General features: G+C 45.8%; 1 protein-coding gene across 12 annotated transcripts in view; it reads left to right on the forward strand.

Annotated features, from left to right (window-relative positions):
* Window positions 1–20,047, forward strand: part of PKHD1 (PKHD1 ciliary IPT domain containing fibrocystin/polyductin) — a 389,637-nt gene that overhangs the window by 37,625 nt on the left and 331,965 nt on the right. For 11 of the 12 annotated variants that reach the window (XR_002091425.2, XM_019491318.2, XM_019491321.2 and 8 more), the window contains 9 exons: window positions 491–632; window positions 2,171–2,285; window positions 3,917–4,192; window positions 4,903–4,992; window positions 5,807–5,897; window positions 8,923–9,071; window positions 9,977–10,107; window positions 11,741–11,925; window positions 12,356–12,494. Coding sequence is in view for 11 of the 12 variants with exons in the window: in XM_019491318.2 (XP_019346863.2) it covers window positions 491–632; window positions 2,171–2,285; window positions 3,917–4,192; window positions 4,903–4,992; window positions 5,807–5,897; window positions 8,923–9,071; window positions 9,977–10,107; window positions 11,741–11,925; window positions 12,356–12,494 (1,318 nt within the window). In the remaining variant the exon portion in view is untranslated. The remainder of the gene's footprint in view (window positions 1–490; window positions 633–2,170; window positions 2,286–3,916; window positions 4,193–4,902; window positions 4,993–5,806; window positions 5,898–8,922; window positions 9,072–9,976; window positions 10,108–11,740; window positions 11,926–12,355; window positions 12,495–20,047) is intronic. The other variant, XM_019491323.2, reaches the window with a different exon arrangement.

The raw sequence follows: 20,047 nt of genomic DNA on the forward strand, positions 1-20,047 counted from the left end.
ATTCCTACTCTATCACTTAAATGGATCCCACTCACGGGCCCAAAGATATCTTTTTTCAAAGGTGCTGGTTGTTACCACTCACTGGGGGCACCTACACAAGATGCTTACTGAGAAATTGCCTGATTAGCTCTGTGGTAAAGCATCTACCTCTACACGTGCAGAGCTATTCGGCCCGAGCAAACTCTGACATAGGTTAGTACTGCCCGATACAAGTACTATCTTATGGGAGAGTTATTTAAACCACTGCAACTCACCTGTAGACAGACTGTAGCACCCTTGTGCCCCAGCCAGCCCCTCTGTAGCATATTGAGCTGTGTGAATGGCATCAGAGTTTGTGTTGTGCTAAATCCATGTCTAGATGTACCCACTAAAATGTAATCTGTGGCATGCAGCATTTTTTTTTTTTTGTTGCTTTACCATCAATTCTTTCACATGCCATACAGCCCACATTAGCTTCTGCTGATACTATTCTTAATTTTTAATTTTACAGGAAACAGAGGGCTTCTCTTTGAAGTGTGGGATGATACAGTAGACACTGGCCTAACAGAAGCAACACCTGGGTATAGATGGCAATTTGTTCCCAATGCCAGCTCTCCAGCAGTATTTCTCTCTCAGGCAAAACAGCCATTCAGGTATTCATTGAGGTTAAAAAGGAATAGGAAACCTTGTCATGTACTTATGTGTAAGGAGGAGCAACAACACATGTGAGTTCTTTATAGAAGGTTTGACCGCATGGCTCCAGGTACAAGCGAACCTTTCCTCTCTGTGCTTGAACCTTTAGGTCAAAAAATATAGTGAAATATTTTATGCTAAATTTTGTTTCTTGGCTGGATCCCTCTGGTCTTCCTGGTTCTACCTAGGCAGGGCCAGACGTGCTAAAGTACCACAAACAAGAGTGTTGCTATGATAGATCCAGCTCCATTAGAAACAGGAAGTACTATGTCTAACAAGAAGCTGTCTTACATATGGATTTGGGCTAAATGTTGCGTGCAGACAAATCTGGAAAAGCAAGCAGGACTAGACTCTTATATCAGTCAGGATAGCTCTCTGGAAGTTAATGGAGACAGATTGTGTGAATCTACACGTGCACAGTTACTGCACAGTAACCAAAAATTACTGCACAGTATGGGTGCGCATCTACACATGTGCACCTATACTATGCAGTAACTATGGTGACTTATGCCAACGTGTACATAAATTTGCTACCTGCATGATGAAAAGTAGCAAATTTACACCCAAGTAGTTACTGTGCAGTAAGGCACATGTAGACACCTTACTGAGCAGTAACCCTGTGTGTGTGGACTGACTTGGGACTAACTTTAGTCCCAAGTCAGTCCACACAGAGTTACTGCACTGTAATGCCTACACGTGTAGATGCCGGCATAAAAACCACTTACTGGGCAACAATTTACTGTGCAGTAAATGTATGTGTAGACACTTGCATTGATTTGTATCTGTTGTGGATAAGGTTTTAGGCTTCTAGGTGCCCAAGAGCTGAAGTTTTTGAGATTTCTCTCTGAGACCAGTACAAAATTCACTATTGCTGTTTTATAGAAATTTGCACAAAAATATTCACCTTTTGACTGGGCAAATCCTTGAAGGAAAGGAGCATCAATAGCTATTAAGCATGGGAGTTAAGGATACAGCCTCTGAATCATAATTTTCTAGAGCTTGAATGTTGAAGGCTGCAAGAGAAGAACAGTGGCAGTGGAAAAATCCCTGGTCATACCCAATGCACTTTCCCTTTCGGCATCGACTCTTTTTTCTACTGTGTGACAGAGGATGCTGGCAAGGTGGACCTATGGTCTAACCCAATAACAGCAGTTCTTATTTGAATTTCACATGATTCTCATTTGAACCTATGCACTTTTTTGATCTGATTGCCTTTCCTCTTCCAAATAGCGATGCTTTTTTTTTTTTTCTTAACAAAATGGCTTATTGTTCCTGGGAGATAATCTTCACTTTTCTTTGGAAATCTTTGTGTAACATAACTCATTTTCCTTGTCTTGTGAAAACAGGTAATCTTTTGTGTGTCTAGCACTTGCAAATGCTCTAGAATAAGTTAGTGTTGAGTTGCAACACCTTTTCCTCTTACCAGGGGGAGTCAGCTCTTTGTCAGGGATCGAGTGCTGACTGCTTCACGTGATGCAGATGTTCTTCTGCTACCTAGGTCACGACTTTGCGGGTTCTTTGTGGCACCACAGACAAATAACTACACCTTCTGGATTCTTGCTGATGGCAAGGCATCTCTGTACCTCAGCCTAACAGAAGACCCAGGAAGTAAGGTATGTTGTTACAACAGCAAGAATAGGATGTGAGGGATACAGAGGAACTCCATGGATGGGTATCACATGCTAGAATGTCTTACCATGCAAGCTGGACTCCTTAGGAGGCCTCATTCATGGGCTTTACATTAAACCAATGCCACTGAAATCAATGCAGGTACACGTGGTTCTCTGTGATGGTTTGGCCTTTCTCACCAGTTTTTGAAGGACTTGCTGCCACCTCCACAATCCTGCAGATCTTTCTTCCAGGGCATTTATAAAGTAACAGGAAACTCACAATTAACACAGGCTGTGAAGACTCAGAGGCCTTTCCTTCTTCTCCCAGGCCATCCCTGCTTCAGAGTGAGTGCCAGACCCAATATCCTTTATGCCGTTTCCGCCCACAATGGGGCTCTCAGCCCCAACCCAATCCAAGTTGAGTCTAATACCCGAGCAGAGACAGCTGGCCAAAGCCAATGCAAAGTGACTGGTGTTGCAGGTGGCCCATGGTCTTATCTCAAATAACGCTAAGCTGAGGGAGAAGCTTCTATGTCAAGACAATTTCTCATGGACGGGTGTCATTTCTCAACAGGAGGGGACTCAGTAGGGGCCTTATCTAATAGAGCATAGGGCTATTCATCTTCAAAGCAAATGGGAACTAGCTCTAGCATGCAGTGTCCTTCTGAGGTGGGCAAATTATGTAAGCTGGGGAAGAGGAGATATAGAATTGAAGGGATTTTTCCAGGAGCAGAGGCAATTTTTTGTTTTGTTTTGATTTAGTGATAGATTTAGACATGAGAAGTGCCTTTTTCCTCTTCCTAAGCACATTAATTTTAGATTCATAGAGTCATAGATTGTACGGCCAGAAGGGACCTTGGAAGAGCATTGGGTCCAGCCCCCTGCACCGAGCAGGAAAGACAACTGGGGTCAAATGACCCCAGGAAGGTGACCGTCCAGTCTCCTCTTGAAGATTTCCAGGGTAGGCGATTGCACCACCTCTGGAGGGAGCTTCTTCCACAGTCTGGACACTTAACTGTGAAGTAGTGTTTCCTAATGTTGAGCCTGAATCGATCTTCCAGGAGTTTGTGGCCATTACTCCTGGTTTTCCCCTCGGGTGCCCTGGTGACCCCTTGATGTACTCCCCTAGTGTAACGGTGAGCTGCTACCAGGTCCCCTCTCAGCCTTCTCTTCCTAAGGCTGAAGAGTCCCAGATCCCTCAGCCTTTCCTCGCATGGCTTGCCGTGTAAGTCTCTGATCATACGGGCTGCTCTTCTTTGGACTCTCTCAAACTTGTCCACGTCCTTGTTAACGTGTGGTGCCCAGAACTGGACACAGGACTCCAGTTGTGGTCTCACCGATGCTGAGTGGAGTGGAAGTATCACCTCCTTGGTTTTGCTGGAGATGCATCAGTTGGTTCATGTCAGAGTATTATTTGCCCGGCCAGCTACAGCATTGCACAGCTGGCTCATATTCATCCTGTGGTCAGATCACAGCACTCTGCCAAGACAGGGTCTTTCCCTCGTAGGATGGGAAGGAATTCCTCACCCATTGTCTGTTCCCTCTACACCATTTCAAGGCCCGAGTCCAGCAAAAAGAATTGGAGCTAGAAGCACTGCTCCGTCATTGTCTCATTGTTTTTTGTCTGAATGCAGATCAAAATTGCCTCTCTTCCTGCTGGTGTTTCCCAGTGGTCTGAACACTGGGAGAAGAACTGGAACCAAAGCTGGCAGCCAAAATCCCAGAAATTTGAGCTTACTGGTGGCTCGAGGTACTACCTGGAAGCACTGCATCATGGGACAGCGCCCAGCACTGGAGTGAAAGTTGGGATTCAGCTGCACAACACCTGGCTGAACCCCGATGTGATCAATACCTATCACAGAGAAAAGCACGAGATCCAAGCCAGTGCTCACCAACTTCCAGAAATACAGGTCTGTGGCATGCCTGTGATCAGGTACCTTAAGTCTCTGTGTGCTGCTATTTACCACGTGTGTGCTGTAGCAAGTCCTTATTGTAAAGGCCCTGGTGTGTTCTTATCCTGTCTTAATGAATAGTGAAGTCATGATTATTTGCATTCAAACACATTAGGAAGCTGTGGTCAGCCCTTGGCTCCCAGAAGTTCCTTCCTTCATCCCTTAACATGTTAAATGTGCCTTGACTGCATTAGGATCTAACTGTGTTAGTTAATTCATGTTGACTAATATAAGTTTGGAACGGATTTATTTTCTTGACTGATCTCAAAATGTTACGCTGTTGGATTTGGATCAGGTGATATTAAACGTTCACAGGAGGAAGGGAAGTTCAGTAGCTAGAAGTTGGTTCTGGTGGTTAAAAGTCACGACTAGGAATATGGCAACTGAGGGGCTGCTCCTGGATCTGCCACTAACTTGCTTGGAGATGCTGAATGAGTCTCTTTAACCACCCTGTCCTTGTTATGTGAGAACCAAAGCCTTATCACAAGAGACTGCATGGAGCAATGGGTGGTTAAAGGGACTCCTGCTGCTGACTTGCAGAGACTGAAAGGGATGAATAGCGATGACGTATAAAAGACCTCTTGCAGTACCTCCATTAGAAGAACCATAAGAAACTTCTTGAGATCTTTGTACCTCACATACACTATACCTGTTTTTCTTCCTATCAGATGCTGACTCTCTCTGGGACAGGTTGGTTCAGTCTTTCCTGGGACAATATATCCAGCAACACGATATCCACAAATGCTACAGCTGACCAGGTGGGCATGATTAAACACAGGAAGCTAAAACCTCAGCTGGTATAAAACATCGTAGCACCACTGAAACCAACAGCAATATTCATAGCATGCCTATCTATGAAAGCTTATGTCTCGCTGAACCAGTTAGTCTATAAAGGACCACTCTTGCCCGACCTTCTGCCTAACTTCAGACTAGCCTGGCTAACCACCTCTCTTCATGAAAGTATGGGTGGAAACATGCTTTTTGTTGCACTTAATATACCATATGCCATTATGGTATATGCCATTATGCCACTATATGCCATTATGCCACCATAACCATATGCCATTATGCCATTATATGCCATTATGCCACCATAACCATTTTTATGGGTCACAAAGTGAAAGTGAATAAATGTCCATACCTTCTGAAAACCTGTCTCAGTTGGTGACCCGTCCTAGAGGCTAAGACCTCTTGCCATATTCTCAGTTATGCTTACAATCACTGGGAATGCTTTTGAAAAGCAGTTTTTGTGGGGAAACTCTCAGCTGCTGGGACCTGCAACTGCATCTGATCTAGTCCCTGTCATGTTCAGAGTGAAATGCAGAGTATTAGATACTTGTCTATCAAAATGGACATTCTGATACTTGACCATAGGGTCTTTCCCATGCAAGAACATAGACCGTGAGATTCTTTGTATCCCTAAAATGAACTGTGAGCTAGTCTTGTCAAGGTTTGTGATCTCAATTTTATGAAACACAGCAATGACTTAGAAGCATCTCAGACCAATCAGCTACACAATGGACCATAAAAAGGGTTGCATCCTCAACATGGTTTTATTTTTCCTTTCTGTAGGTCCAAACAGTCATAGAGGAGCTTCTTTCAGTAAAATGTGACACTGAGCCATCGTCTGCTAAATTCCTTTTCCGGAATGGGTTTGAGAACGGTAAATACCTATTAAGATAAAGATGATTCCAGTGCAGAGTTAATATCAATGTATTGCAGTAATGAGTTTTTCTGTTTACATAGGAGCCATGACATCTTCGGGTGGCATGGTTAGCTCAGTAAGGCTATGCTAATACCACACAGGTATGAACATAAAGATGGGGAAATCCAATGCATTTAGCTGGCCAAAAGCTGAAAACTAGTAGATGTTAGATGGCAAAGGGAAGGGTCCCACATTTTAGCTCAAAAGCCTACTGCTCAGAGCACTTGCCTACAGAGCAGAAAACACAGGCTACAATCCCCCTTCATTTAGAGGGGTTTGGTGTCTTGTCCTTCCCATCAAAGGATGCAGGCGAGACATTACCCAGGCCCATCTTCAGGTGTTTCCTTGAAGCTGTTCTCCCAAAGACAGCCAAGAGCAGAAGATACATGGAGCCAGAAGGAAGAGGATATGTTGGAGGCTGTGGGGCTCAGTGGGAAGAAAGCTGCCTGGGAAAGAAAGGGGCCCTGGATTCTAGGATGCTACCAATAGGGCAGAAACTGTCCCAGCCCTTTTTTCCAGTAAATATTAAAGCAAGGTACACTGCACCAGGTTTAAAAGGCCTGGAGAAGAGAAGTTCAGGACGACTGGAAGAATCCAAATGCAAAGCAAGACAAGCAGAATAACTGCAAGCCTGCTAGCTTAATGTTAATCTCGGGAAAAGAATGAGAAAGCCCCTAAAGAAACGTAATTAATAATCAACAACATGGTGATTATGTGTATCAGGATATAATTGATGCCAATGAATATGGCTGCATGGAACATGGCTTTTGTCAACACACCTAATTTCATTTTTTGATGAGATTAGTTTGGTAATGGTGACTGTATAGATATTCAGACTCTGCTAAGGCAGCTGTCTTGGTAGGGGAGGAATTCAGGTTGGTCATGTAGTACCCCCAACTAACTATTTAGCACTGGGGAGGCCTCACCTGAGGTGCTATGTTCAGTTTAGGCCCCACACTTCAAGAAGGAGGTGGACAGTTTGGGAAGAGTCCAGTGCAGAGTAACAAACATGATCAGAGACCTTGGAAACATGACTTATCAGGAAAGGCAGAAAAAGAAGAGACGAATGAAGGGTCCTCCTGGCTGTGGTTATGTCAAAACATGGGTCCCACTTAAACCCCTTTTTATCTTCCAAGGTATGTAGGGCAAAACATTAATACTACAGTTGTGATGAGAAGCCCCTTTGTCTTAAGTCCTTTAAAAACACAAGGTCAGAGTCAGCCCCTGGCAGCAATTTGGAGCCTGAGTGCAGAAGGGAGTTACAGAGTTATCCAAATGGCAGCTTGTGGCCCACATGCAGCCTGTGAAGGGTTTAATTGTGGCCTGAGTGGGTGAGTGGGTGTTGAAGGTGCTGTATTAGTGCAGCTTCCAAACCTAGGGCGTGAATGCCACTGCCGCTTCTTCCCTCCCACCCCCACCACTGACTTCCTTACCAGATGCTGAATTTGGGGTCCTTGGTCCCTGTTGGTGACTCAGATCAGTGAAGTGTGCGAGCAGTGGCAGTGTAAATTCCCTTGGGTCCAAAGTCACACCAGTGCAGTGGCTCTGGCACCCGTGCTGAGAAGCTACCAGTGCGCTGCTGGAGGTGAGTCATCCAGCCTCTGAGGAGCCCCCGGGGCTGGATTTGGCTCATGGGGTCAAATAAATTGAGCAGCCCTGGAGGATGCCTGAACTCTAGGTTTGAGGGGATTCAAGTTGCCACATAAAGGCTGTCCAACTTCTATGCCCCTCATGCCACATTAACAGGGGCCACACTGGCAGGAGCTGCACGTCCCTCTGCCCCTAGTGCACTGCACACCCAAGGTGCCCTATCTCTGGATTGTGTGTCCTGGGTGCTCCCCACTCCACCCCACATCCCCCTGTTGCACAGCATACTTATGCCTGTTCCACCATGCACCCTGGTTTCCCCACACTGCACCATGTGTCCCCCTGTATCACCAGAACGCCCCAAGGGATGACAAGGTCAAACGGTCACAAACTCCTCCGTGACCAATTCAGGCTGGACGTAAGGAAAAGCTTCTTTACTGTCCGAGCCTCCAAGGTTTGGAATAGTCTACCGCTGGAGGTGGTTCAGGCACCTACTTTGAATGCCTTCAAGACATATTTGGATGCTTTTCTTGCTCAGATCCTATGACCGCTGCTGACTTTCTGCCCCTGGGGCGGGGGGCTGGACTTGATGATCTTCCCAGGTCCCTTCCAGCCCTAATGTCTATGAAATCTATGAAGTGTACCCTGCTGCCTCTGCTTCCCATGTCCTCCACTGCAGTGTGAACCCAGGCACCCCGATGCTGCACCGTGTGCAGGGCAACCCCGCACTACGCCATGCCCCAGGTGGCCCAACTCGACCTTAGCTCTCTGGCTGTGAGCTCCTCCCCGCACCACCCCTCGTAGCACAGTGCCACTCAGGTGCCCTGGGCTGCAAGCTCCCCTGGCACTAAAGTCTGGGCTGCATTGCACCTCCCCACCCCCTGGGGCAGGGGTAGGGGCAGAGGCAGAGGCAGGAAGGGAAGCCCAGAGCCCTTGGCTGCTACTTCAGCTGGAGCAATGGGGAATGCAGTGACTGGGCAAGTCCTTGGAGGCTGCAGTTTAACCCTTTGCACATGTGGTCTGTGGGCTGCCAGTTGAATTACAGAGTAAGCTAAATGAAGGTATTTTCCACCCCTTATATTAAAGTTTGCTGACTTGGAGCAAAGAATGAAAGTCATGGGGCAAGAAAGAGAAAGAACAAGAGGGCATTTGACAGCAGCCTAATGTTTAAAGCCTCAGCTCAGCTGGGGGAGATCGGGGTCCAGGTTCTATCAGCGTTTTGGTTTTTCATCTAATGACTGTATAATGTAATGCGCATCACACTGTCTATCAAACAGGAACAAAACTAGAATGATATTCACCAGAATGTGCGTGTTCACTGCCTACCTTGAACGTTTGCCATGCAGCTGCTTTCAAGATTGTTTCCAAACCTCTAACCCCTTTTCATTTTTACCAGTGTCAGATCAGAAGGACTTCTGCACTAAGGGTTATGTAGTCAGTGGTGTGGAGCCCTTTTGTGGAAGATTCAGCATTTGCAGCCCAAAGTATCTCGTAAGAACACCCCCATCAACTTTACCAAGATACGATGTCACTGAATACACACACGTGAGTAGCCTCTGTGACAGAGTGCCTTAAAAATGGCAGCAGGGACCTGAAAGTGGAACACAACCTTGGCCTCAATAGCTGAGTTTTTGCCCCTGTTACACCCCAAAGTACATGTCTCGTCTCTGAAGTGTGATCCTGTTTCACCCAGGGAGATGAACATACGTCCCCATTCTCTCAATGCACAGCCCTATCCATTTTCATCATGCCAGGAGCCAGCTGGCTCCCCAACGCTGTTTACGCATTTTGCTTTAAATAATCATTGGACAATCATTGGGCACAAGAATCAGATTAAGGCACAAAGAAGTGAAGTGGCTTATTCACAGTCAGGTAGGGAGTCTGGGTAGAGCTGGGAAGAAGAATCAAGTCATCTGATTCTCAGTCCATTTTTTTCCCTGACCTTCTAGGTATTGCACTAGACTGTGGGGTGTAGTGTACTGGGTGGAGAGTCAAGGGGCCAAGGGTCTATTTCCAATTGTTGATAGCCTGCTTGTGACCTCTGGCAAGTCACTTCACATACCTGTGCTTCAGTTTCCCCATCTGTAAAATGGAAACGATACCTTCTCTGTAAAGTGCCTTGCGATTCACTAACAAAAAGCATGTTACAAGATCTCACCATGAATATTCCTGCTTCTCTAAGGAAGAGAGAGTAGTTCATTTCTTCAAGCGTTGAAACCTTTGAGCTTTCTGCTGGTCCCGTCAGCAATGGAGCTGTGTCAGTCATGGGTTTTAAGGTGTGAACACCTGTCCATGAAAGTTAGATACATAGCTGTAACTTTTTTCACCCAAGTTATGAAACAGAGGTCAGAAGGGAATCACCCTTGATCTTTCTTGGATTTGAACCCCAGTCTAATTTCTTTTTCTGGACTAACGTGTTCCTGGTTTGTTCTCCTTCTCTACTGTCACAGGTATGCTTTGCACATAAAGGTTATATCAGCAACACCCTTCATGTTTTGGTGTCCTACATCAACACCTTTCTACGTACAGTGAAGAAGAATCTTACTTGCCATTGGAGAACTCAAGAGAACAGCCTGGAAAGGTATTCAAAGCATACTTACATGGGTTGAATAAATGATCCTCCCTTCACCCTGTGACTATGTGTAGCATATCCGTTGTCTGCAGATGTGTTGCAATTCGGGAAGATTCTCAGCTGGTGCAGACAGATATAGCTTCATTGAAGTCAACGAAATTGTAGTATCAGTACTTTCCCGCATGAATACGTTTAATGGTGTATGTAGACTGCTCACTGCTATGCCATCTTTAACTTGCTGCTCTGTCCTTAACGACAGCAAAAACTTGAAACAATGAATTACAATCACATTGAGTTTTAAAGGACTAGTCACACTGAGTATATCCAGTTGACTTTGGAGGTTGGTCTATGCAGTGAATACTGCCAACAGCCCTGCTTCAACATGTGCTAGATTCTGTGTCAGACCAGAGGTGTGTGTGTTCACCGGGGGAAGCCTTTCCTTTGGAACAAATGCAGTTCTCTTCGGGTATTCAGTGAGAATCTCTTGAGCATGGCAGTCGCTCTGTTAAATTTTAAAGTACTGTACTGACTGGTCTTCTGCCCCATGCACACGGTAAATTTATTATATGATTAACATGTTAATCTGCCACAAATAGTAACAATGCCACACATTCGACCAATTTATGGCACCATAAAGTAGAAAACCAGCCACAAAGATATTCTGCATAAAAGGTGGAACATCTTTGTGGCTGGTTTGTGTGACGCCATGAATTGGATGTGTGGCTTACTCCCATCCTGATGCTGACAATCGGCTTGTTATCAGCATTGGTATTGGGACTGGGATTAACACTGGGGCTGAAGACAAGGTTCCCAGCAGAGGAGAGATGAGAGCCTCTACCAGCCAGGAACCTTGCAACCACCTTGCCTGGCAGCCCTTGCTGTCTTGTCCAGCAGCCCCCAACTTTGCTCTGCAGCAAAGATGCTTGGTTCTTGGGAGCCCCAGTTGTATGCTATTGCTTCAAATGGGGCACGGCAGCAACTGGCACAAAGGATTATGGCAAGAGTGAGCAAAACATGACACAAATGTAGAAAAAGGAAACATAAAATGTCATCATAGGCTATTTTCCCCCCTTATCTTCAGAGTAAGAGAAATGCTGATTAGCGCAGGTTTTAGCACTAGTGACATCAAACAGTCAGCAGTTTCTATTTTTCAGGAGAGGGGTGTGAGCAAGTAGTATGGCCATGCAGATGCATTTATTTTTGGGACCACATGATTTACTAGGTACAGACTTTGAGTTCCTTGCCAGGGGTTGATGTGGCTGTCATTGTCGCAACACGTTGGAGTCCTAGTATGAAAGGCAAAGATGGAAACCAATCTTTCTATCACATGCCAAACACCCCAAAACATTTCAGTCTTGCTTAAAACAATTTGAACATGAGAATGTCCTTTTTCACTGCCACGTGGCACAGTGTGGGTGTGACAATTTTTCTGGACTAATGTACAGAGGATTCAAGGCTGTTATAGTCCCAGCAAGGGCCTCAACTGTAGCAACCTCCCATGGTGGTGGTCTCAGGTTCAATGTCTAATGCATTGGCCAAGATAGTAGCCCTTACACCAGCACTCATTTAGGATACTTAGGCAGCTGTCTGGATAGGTGATGGATTGCAATGGCTCTTATTAAAATGTTTTAATACCTCTCAGCTGGGAGTTTACATGTGTTGACCTGTGGAGGAGCTGTGTGAACAGCTCTGAGCTCCTCTTAGACCTCCAAGCAAACTCAACAGTGCTGCTGCATCAGATTGTCCTGCTGTTCCCTGAGGTAGATGAGGAACCATCTGGAAAGTTTTACCTTGATGAAATAATCATCTCGGACAGACAAGTAACTGGTAATTTCATCACTCTCTTATTGGGAATGCCATTTGAAGCACTATCAGAATATCCATGGTCATCAATGGAGCTGCTCTGAATCTTTTTATGGAGAACAAATAGTTTTAAAGAACCTGAAATTGGAGTTTTGTGAAAAAAAAAATGTTGGCTTTTTAAAGAAAACTAACTTCTTGGCATTCTAATTGATTTTTTTAAATTGAAAACATTGCCAACATAGCTCTCATTTGCTGCAAATCCTGGAAAGAAACATTTTAATAACTTCCTGGATAAAAGAAAAAGAGATGTAAAATTTATGGAAAAAAAAAAAAAAAGATTGAGAAAACCTAACAAGAAGTGGGTCTGCTTCCAACTCCATGGAATTGAAGCTGCTTAGGGAACAAGCCAAAATTGTTCATCCCTAATCAAACCGTATTATTATTTTCCTTTCAGTTTTCCAAAGGGACCCCAAACCAGCTCATCCAGGGGGGAATATTATAGAAGCAGTGTCTGTGGTTGGGTCACCCCCCATCTACAATGTGTCCTTGCTGGTGGCTGGCTGTGGTGGGCATCTCCCTCTTTTCTCACTGAGGTATGGACTGAGTGCAGGTTGTCTCACGTCTACTTATTGCCAAGTTCCTTGCACCTCATTTTAAAGCATTTGGTACTAGCTACTATCAGAGGCAGTATAATGGGATATAGGGACCTTGAACCTGATCCCGTTGGGCAAGTCCCACATTTCTGTCCCTTGTGGAGGAATAATATTTCCTGTTTTTGTTCTTTCTCCATTGAATGCCCTGTGTGCAGGTCTTCCCCTGCCTTAGCTATCTGTGGAGAGCATTCAATGTCACCAGAAATATCTACTTGCTAATAGGGAGGCAGGGAAAACAGAACAGTGAGGCCTGTAAGCCATTGATAAAGGGAAAATAAAGAGGGACCAGAGTCAGATCGGTGGCTCTAAACCCAAGATTGCTGGGCTGTGGGGAAGTTTGGACTGAGATCAGGATGCCATGTCTGGATCTGTTGCCACGCTATGCTGGAGGCTAGTGGCTAACGAGTCCTGACCCCTGATAGAGTTCAAACTGGGATTGTATGATACCAACCCAATCCCCTTCAAACCAACCAACCACCTCCCTGGCCCACACATAGCAGAGACCTTGTCAATTTGCTTTCACAGCTCATAGGGAGAAGCCATTTCATTGTATTGTTACTATTTTTTTTGCCCCTGTGGTTGAGCTGAAATCAGTCATTTGTGCTCCTGTAACAATGAAGGACTCACAGCTCCTCAGTACTAGGTGCTGCCCGTATTCATAGGCAATGAGAACCTGTGCCACGGCAAGCTGATTTTCTAAAAAAACCAAGGTAGATGCCAGAAGGTGTATTAATCCACTTTACAAATGGAGAACTGGAGCCCAACAGCATGAATTGGTTTGCCCTTGGTCTTCCAAGGAGCTTGTGGAAGAGGGAGCATTCGAATCTGGATTTCCAGAGTTTTAAAAGAATGTTTTAAACAAGAAAATATCTTTGTCCTTGCTCCATGGCTCTCTCTCCAGAGTCCAACTTGAGAGCTCTCAGTCCTACTGAGGGGGGAGTGAATCAGACCAATCTGTCCCTGCCTCTGTCTGTAAGATAGCTCAGCACTAGTGTCACAGGCCAGCTAGGCCTGACTGAGCACTGCAACTTTATTAAACACTGGGCTTTTGGTTCGGGATCGAGGAGGAGATGTTGGGAAGGAAAGCAATGACAAGTTTCACTTATAAGAAAGAATGAATTTTACTTATAACAACAAAAGATATAGCTTGCACATATGACAATTAGTAAAAAGGTTAAGCTAATAAACAGACAACATAACAATACAAGTTAAAATTGACAGTGATAATTAAAACAGATAGAGAGAAATCAACCAAGAGTTCCCACTTGGTTAGCAACTTATTGATAGTCCCTCAGTTAGAAACACGTCAAGTTGATTCAGCGAAGTCAGGCATCTCCGATTTACGCTGTCAGAGGAGAACCGGAGGAGGACCCTCAGTCAGGATATGGTCTTCATTCACACAGGGAATAAGAGAGATCCAGGGGAATGGAACAGCAATGACCCTTCTGTTCTGTCCTTCCTGAGGGTTACTTAGCGTGCGTTTTCTTTTATATCCTGTTTATGCTATTTTTTTTTGTTATATAGCCATTCATAATGTTACTCTATAGCTGTTATCCTATGGGGTTAAAAGGTGTTAGAAATCATTACAATAAGTTACTGCCCAATAAGCATATCACACCACATTGCTTTGGGTTCGAGATTAACATGTTCCCACCTAAGTTCATTTTACTGTCTCTAAGCAGAAAAAGTTTATAAAATTAGCTAAGTCTGCAGTTATATCCTTTAGTTCTGCTTTTTAAAAGTCATGCTGTTTCAAGATAAATATAAAAGTTATATATAATTCTTGTGGGTTATACTCCAGACAGACAAAAAAACCAAACAGTTTTGTAAGTTCTAGTTCAGATATCTTCAAAAACCATTTCTTTGTTAGAACCTGCTCATTAACCCTTCTGGTTCTGGCTATCACACACTAGCAAGAGATTGCTGGAAGAAAGAGGTAAACTGTTTATGACAGGGACCATCTCTTTGCTGTGTTGTACCGTGATTGGTGCTTATGGTGCTAAGGTATGTATGTACCTGGACAAAAATACACATAACTATGTAAAACGATCCTGTCTACAACTTATATTTTTCCTAGCGAGACCTGATTGTTCCCACTTATTCCTCACTAATAGCTGCTGGGGCTCACCCCAGTGTCATCCCCATGTGAAGGCACTGATGTGTTTAGAGCTCACAACTAAACTCACAGCACTGCTTCCTTCAACCCCCCAGGTACTTGCATGGCCCTTATCACAGTATTTTATCCTCACAATGTTGTGGCGTGGTAGGGAAGTGCCTTTTTTTCCCATTTTACAGAGAGGATCAGAACTAGAACAAATAAAGGATGTATCCTGCTTCAGGCAGGGGGTTGGACTAGATGACCCTTGAAGGTCCTTTCTAGCCCCACTTCTCTATGTTCTTCTGTATGAGTCTATGTAAGTGCCTCATATTCAGGTGTTATAGAGGTAAAATTTTCTGTCCTTCAGAGTAGAATCTGGAACTCTAAGAGGGGACTGACTTCCCTAGATAGGGCATGGCAGTGGTGATGCGTAGGGGATGCAGGGGGTGCATGAGCACCCCCTGACTGACCACGCTTGATGCTTAGGCTATGGGCAGGGGGGGCAGGCAAGAGTGCCAGTGCCCCCCCTGCAAGCGCCGGCCACTCTCTGCGATCGCTACAGCCTCTTTCAGGAGTAGCTGCAGCTGCTTCTGGGAGCGGCTGCAGTGATTGGCTGGTGCTTGCTCCCAGAAGAGGCTGCAGCCACTCCTGGAAGCTGCTGCAGCGATTGCAGCGATTGGCTGCAGCGGGATTGCCCAGGGTGGGGGGGACTCCCCCCGGTCCACAGGATTGCTCATGGGGGACCTCCCCTCCGGTCGGCAGGACTGGTCACGGGGGGGGGGGGGGAGGGGGACACATGGCCCGCCTGACTAAGGCAGCACCAGTCGCCCATGGGGCATGGAGAGAATTGAGTGCTTCGGTATGGGATCCCAAACAGACAGTGAGAACTATCTAGTAGGGGATGTGGATAGACCTGAAATCTTGTCCCTCATTTCACTTTACCTAGGGCTGCAGGGAAGCACCTTCATTCCCTTGAGATCTGCTACCCAGAATCTGCTCCTCTAAGGGCATGTGTAGAAAAAATGAGCATGTGTGCACAGCACTTTAAAGTGGGTTAAATGCTTTTGCACTGCTTTCATAGTTTCATAGTTTCATAGTTGGTCGGGTTGGAAGGGACCTGAGCAGATCATCAAGTCCAACCCCCTGGCATGGCAAGAAAAACTACTGGGGTTAAATGACCCCAGCAAGGTGTTCGTCTAACCTCTTCTTAAAGACCCCCAGGGTAGGAGCCAGCACCACTTCGCTTAGAAGTTGGTTCCAGATCCTAGCTGCCCTGACAGTGAAGTAGCACCTCCTGATGTCTAGTCTGAATATACCCTCTGCCAGCTTGTGACCGTTATTCCTAGTCACTCCTGGTAGTGCTCGGGGGAACAGGGACTCCCCCAATGCCTGCTGGTCCCCCTTGACTAGTTTGTAACAGGCCACCAGGTCCCCCTTCAGCCTTCTCTTGTGGACAGGTTCAGGTCCTGTAGCCTTCCCTCGTAGGGCCTGCCCTGCTGGCCCCTGATCATGCGAGTGGCCCTCTTCTGGACCCCCTCCAAGTTGTCCACATCCCTCCTGAAGTGCGGCGCCCAGAACTGGATGCAGTACTCCAACTGTGGCATGACCAGTGCCGCATAGAGCGGGAGGATCACCTCCTTGGACCTGCTTGAGATGCATCTCTGGATGCATGACAAGGTGTAGTTGGCCTTCCTGACCGCATCGCCACACTGTCAGCCCATGTTCATTTTGGCATCAATAATGACTCCAAGATCCTTTTCTGCCTCTGCACTGACGAGAAGGGAGTTCCCCAGTCTGTAGGTCTGCTGTTGGTTCTTCCTCTCCAGGTGCACTTGTCAGTGTTGAAACCCATCCTGTTCTCATCTGCCCACCCCTGTAACCTGTCTAGGTCCAATTTCAGCCTGTTCCTCCCTTCTAGTGTGCCCACATCCCTTCACATCTTAGTGTCGTCAGCAAATATGAATAGGGTGCTTTTTTCCCCCTCGTCCAAGTCACTGATGAAGATGTTGAACAGCGTGGGTCCGAGGACTGAGCCCTGGAGGACCCCACTGCCCACATCCCTCCAGGTCGAATAGGACACATCCACCACCACTCTTTGGGTGCGGCCTTCCAGCCAGTTAGTGACCCATTTGACTGTGTAGGTGTCAATGCCACAGTCCCCTAATTTTTTAATGAGAATGGCATTGATGTTTGCATGTGTCAGCAGCATATTGCACATTAATTCCAGCCGTTGTAGCACATTCAGTGTCATAATGCACCTTAAATGACTTTGGGGTGCAGCAAACAGAAACACCTCAGGAGTTTTGTTGGCTGCCCTATAGCCATGGAGTGAAGCACTGGGCTCCGTATGGCTCAGGGGCTGTGCAGGCAGCCCGAGCAGGCAGCCTACCAGCAGCCTGGGAAGGCAGCCTCCACCAAAGAGAAGAAGAAGAAAAAAAAACAAACCAGTGAGCCTGATCTCCCCCCACCCTGAGCCTGCCTGCATGAGCTGCACGGGGACCTGCTCCTTCCCTCTGTGGCTGTGGTGCCCCCCTGGAGCTCCCGAGCCGAGTACCTGCAGGTGGGTGCCACCTGGGGGGTGCTGCCGCTGCCGCAGAAGAAAGCACCAGCCCCCCCCAACTGCAGCTCAAGGACTGCTCTACCCGCCGGCAACTCACGCTCCCCTCCCTGCCACCAGCAAGGCAGGTGAGACACAGGTGTACACGACATGGGATTTACTTCACCCTAAATGGAAGCTGTGTTTTTAAAAACCCACCACTTCAATTTTGGGTGAAGTAACCCCCATTTCATCTACACATGCCCTAGGTCAGCATCTAAGCATGGTTTTCACAGAGATGAACAGAGGTCTCTCTTCTTAGTGGTGGTGTCTTTTATGTTATCATCTAGTGCAGGGGTCTGTAACCAATAGGGCATGTCTACATGAGACACTTACTGCACCTAATGACACTGCAGAGAAGCATGGAGGTTAAAAATTATGCTAATAGCCTACTGTGCAGTGTTATTAGGCCAATGCACAGTAAGCATCATGAAAAAACCATGCGCCAGTGCTACTGTGCAATAATGGTAGTTACTGCACATTTAGTTAGTAACTTATTAAGCAAGTACTAAACTAAATGTGCAGTACCTAAGCAATCAGGAGTCAAAGTAGAGATGATATCTTTATTAGACCAACAAGATTTTTGCAAAAAAATTCTTAAATTGCAAGCTTTTGGGCACAAACACCCTTCATCAGGAATTGGCAAAATGATTGTAATAGTTCTCTTAGGTAGAAATGAAAGTTCATATTTCATAGGATTTCACAGAGGTGGCAATAGATAGAAAACTCCTCTGGGCAGTCCGTTCATAGCTGGTTTAGAGCCTCTCACCTCTTGTGAGGATCTTTGATGATGCAAATTACCTCAAAACAAAGGCAGGAGCAGTGTCTCAGGTTTCAGGTGGTCACAGTTGCTTCCTGCTTGGAAAAATATGAAGATTTTATTTAAAAAAACAGGCTAAAATTTGATATCTTTCATGTGTCAGGTATCCAGGTTGTAGCCATATTGGTCTAGAGGAAAAAGCAATCAGGACTCGTGGTAGAGATGATAGCTTTTATTAGACCAACAAGATTTTTGCAAAAAAAAAGTCTTTAATTGCAAGCTTTTGGACACAAATACCCTCGAACTGCCTGCCCAGAGGAGTTTTCCATCTATTGACTCCTCTGTGAAATCCTATGAAATATGAAATTTCATTTCTACCCAGGAGAACTTTTACATTCTTTTCTCCAATGCCCGATGAAGGGTGTCTGTGTCCAAAAGCTTGCAATGAAAGATTTTTTTTTGCAAAAATCTTGATGGCTTAATACAAGATATCATCTCTACTATGAGTCTTGCTTGCTCTTTCCTCTAGACCAATGTGGCTACAACCTGGATACCTGACAGTACCTAAGCCGCATTAATGAACGTGTAGATGCGCCCAAAGTGGATCGAGCCAGTAGAACTATTTTATCCAGCCTGCAAAATGGGTATTTCGGTGCTGGGAAGCTTCGGTGGTGTTTTAGCAGCAGTGGCCTGAACTCTGGAGGTGGGGAGAAGCGCCCTCAAGCTGAGGCAAGAATTGAACCCCACTTTCTAGGGGATTGCTCTAACCACTAAACTGTTGTACACCAGGGATAACTTTCTCCTCTTCCTTCTCTGTCTTTTTTTAAGAAAGCCACCACAACTCCATTGTGCTAGACAGCCTTGTTGGCCTGCTGGAGGCCTGATGGGAGCACACCTATCAGATCCAGCCCCTTGAGGGGATTTGGATGGAGGAATGTCCTATTTTTTGGGCCTCAACAAGGCTTAGAGCAGGAGATAAGTACCAAGCTGCACAGATGGGGCAGTTCTGGGCATGCTGGGGAGCAGAATGCAAAGAGTCCAGAGAGTTTTAAAGTCAAAAGAGAAGCCCCAAGGGAGTTTATGCAGCAGCTGAGCTGGGAACATAGGGATTGCAGTCCCACCGAAGTCCTGCTTCAGGCACCCAAGCCCCTTTTTGGATCTTCTAAGCCCAAGTAAGTGGCTTGTCTAAAGTCCCACAAGAAGTCCATGGCATCGAAAAGGGGATTGAGCAGAGGCCCCTAAATGCCAAACAGGTATCCTGAGCACTACAGCACTGTCCTTCCTTCCTCAGGCAGTGGCAAGACATTCGAAATGGGTCTTGAGGGTGAGTTCTTGTTGGATGCCAAAATACACAGCTGGAGAGATGCTGTTGTAGAAGTGCCCAGGCTCTTCTTCTGGGAGCGACAAAAGTCCCAGGCATGAGGTTATTCGAACCTGATTTTCTGAAGTGCTGAGTACGTGCAAGTCCTACAGAAGCCTATTGCATCTGTGAGCTCTCGATAGCTTTGAAAACCCAGACCTTTGCAGCTGAAAAATGCTGCCATCCTAGCCAACAAGGCTAGAAATGGGCAGGTTTTATCTTCTCCACAACTGAAAGGGGTTTGCCAAGAGAGAATCTGTTCAGTGTCAAGGGTTTCTGCTGCAGTTATGAAAAGTCCAAGGCGGTAGGGTGATGCATTGATCAATTGGACAAAGTTATGCTACAAAATCAGCCAAGCTTCCCAGCATCATAAATTAGCACAGCACCGAGGGGTTTAACTTGCAAATAGACTCCTGTGACTGCATTCGCTCTCACCGGTAGTTTTTAATAGAAAGCCAAGTTCCACAACAAAACCCAGGCCATGCATGGCAGGGACAAAGTGGAGTAGACAAATTCAGACTTGAAGCAGTTTTTTCTTTTCTCTCCTGTACAAGTAGGAGAGTACTGAGTAGGAATGTGTGAATAATTTTACTTCTATGTATAGTGTTGCTGAGATTCATGCTGGAGCATTGCTCATAGTTTTGAAGTAGACATCTTTAAAAGGACGGTGACTAGTTAG

This window comes from Alligator mississippiensis, chromosome 1 (genome assembly GCF_030867095.1).
Source record: "Alligator mississippiensis isolate rAllMis1 chromosome 1, rAllMis1, whole genome shotgun sequence".
NCBI classification, from domain to species: domain Eukaryota; kingdom Metazoa; phylum Chordata; order Crocodylia; family Alligatoridae; genus Alligator; species Alligator mississippiensis.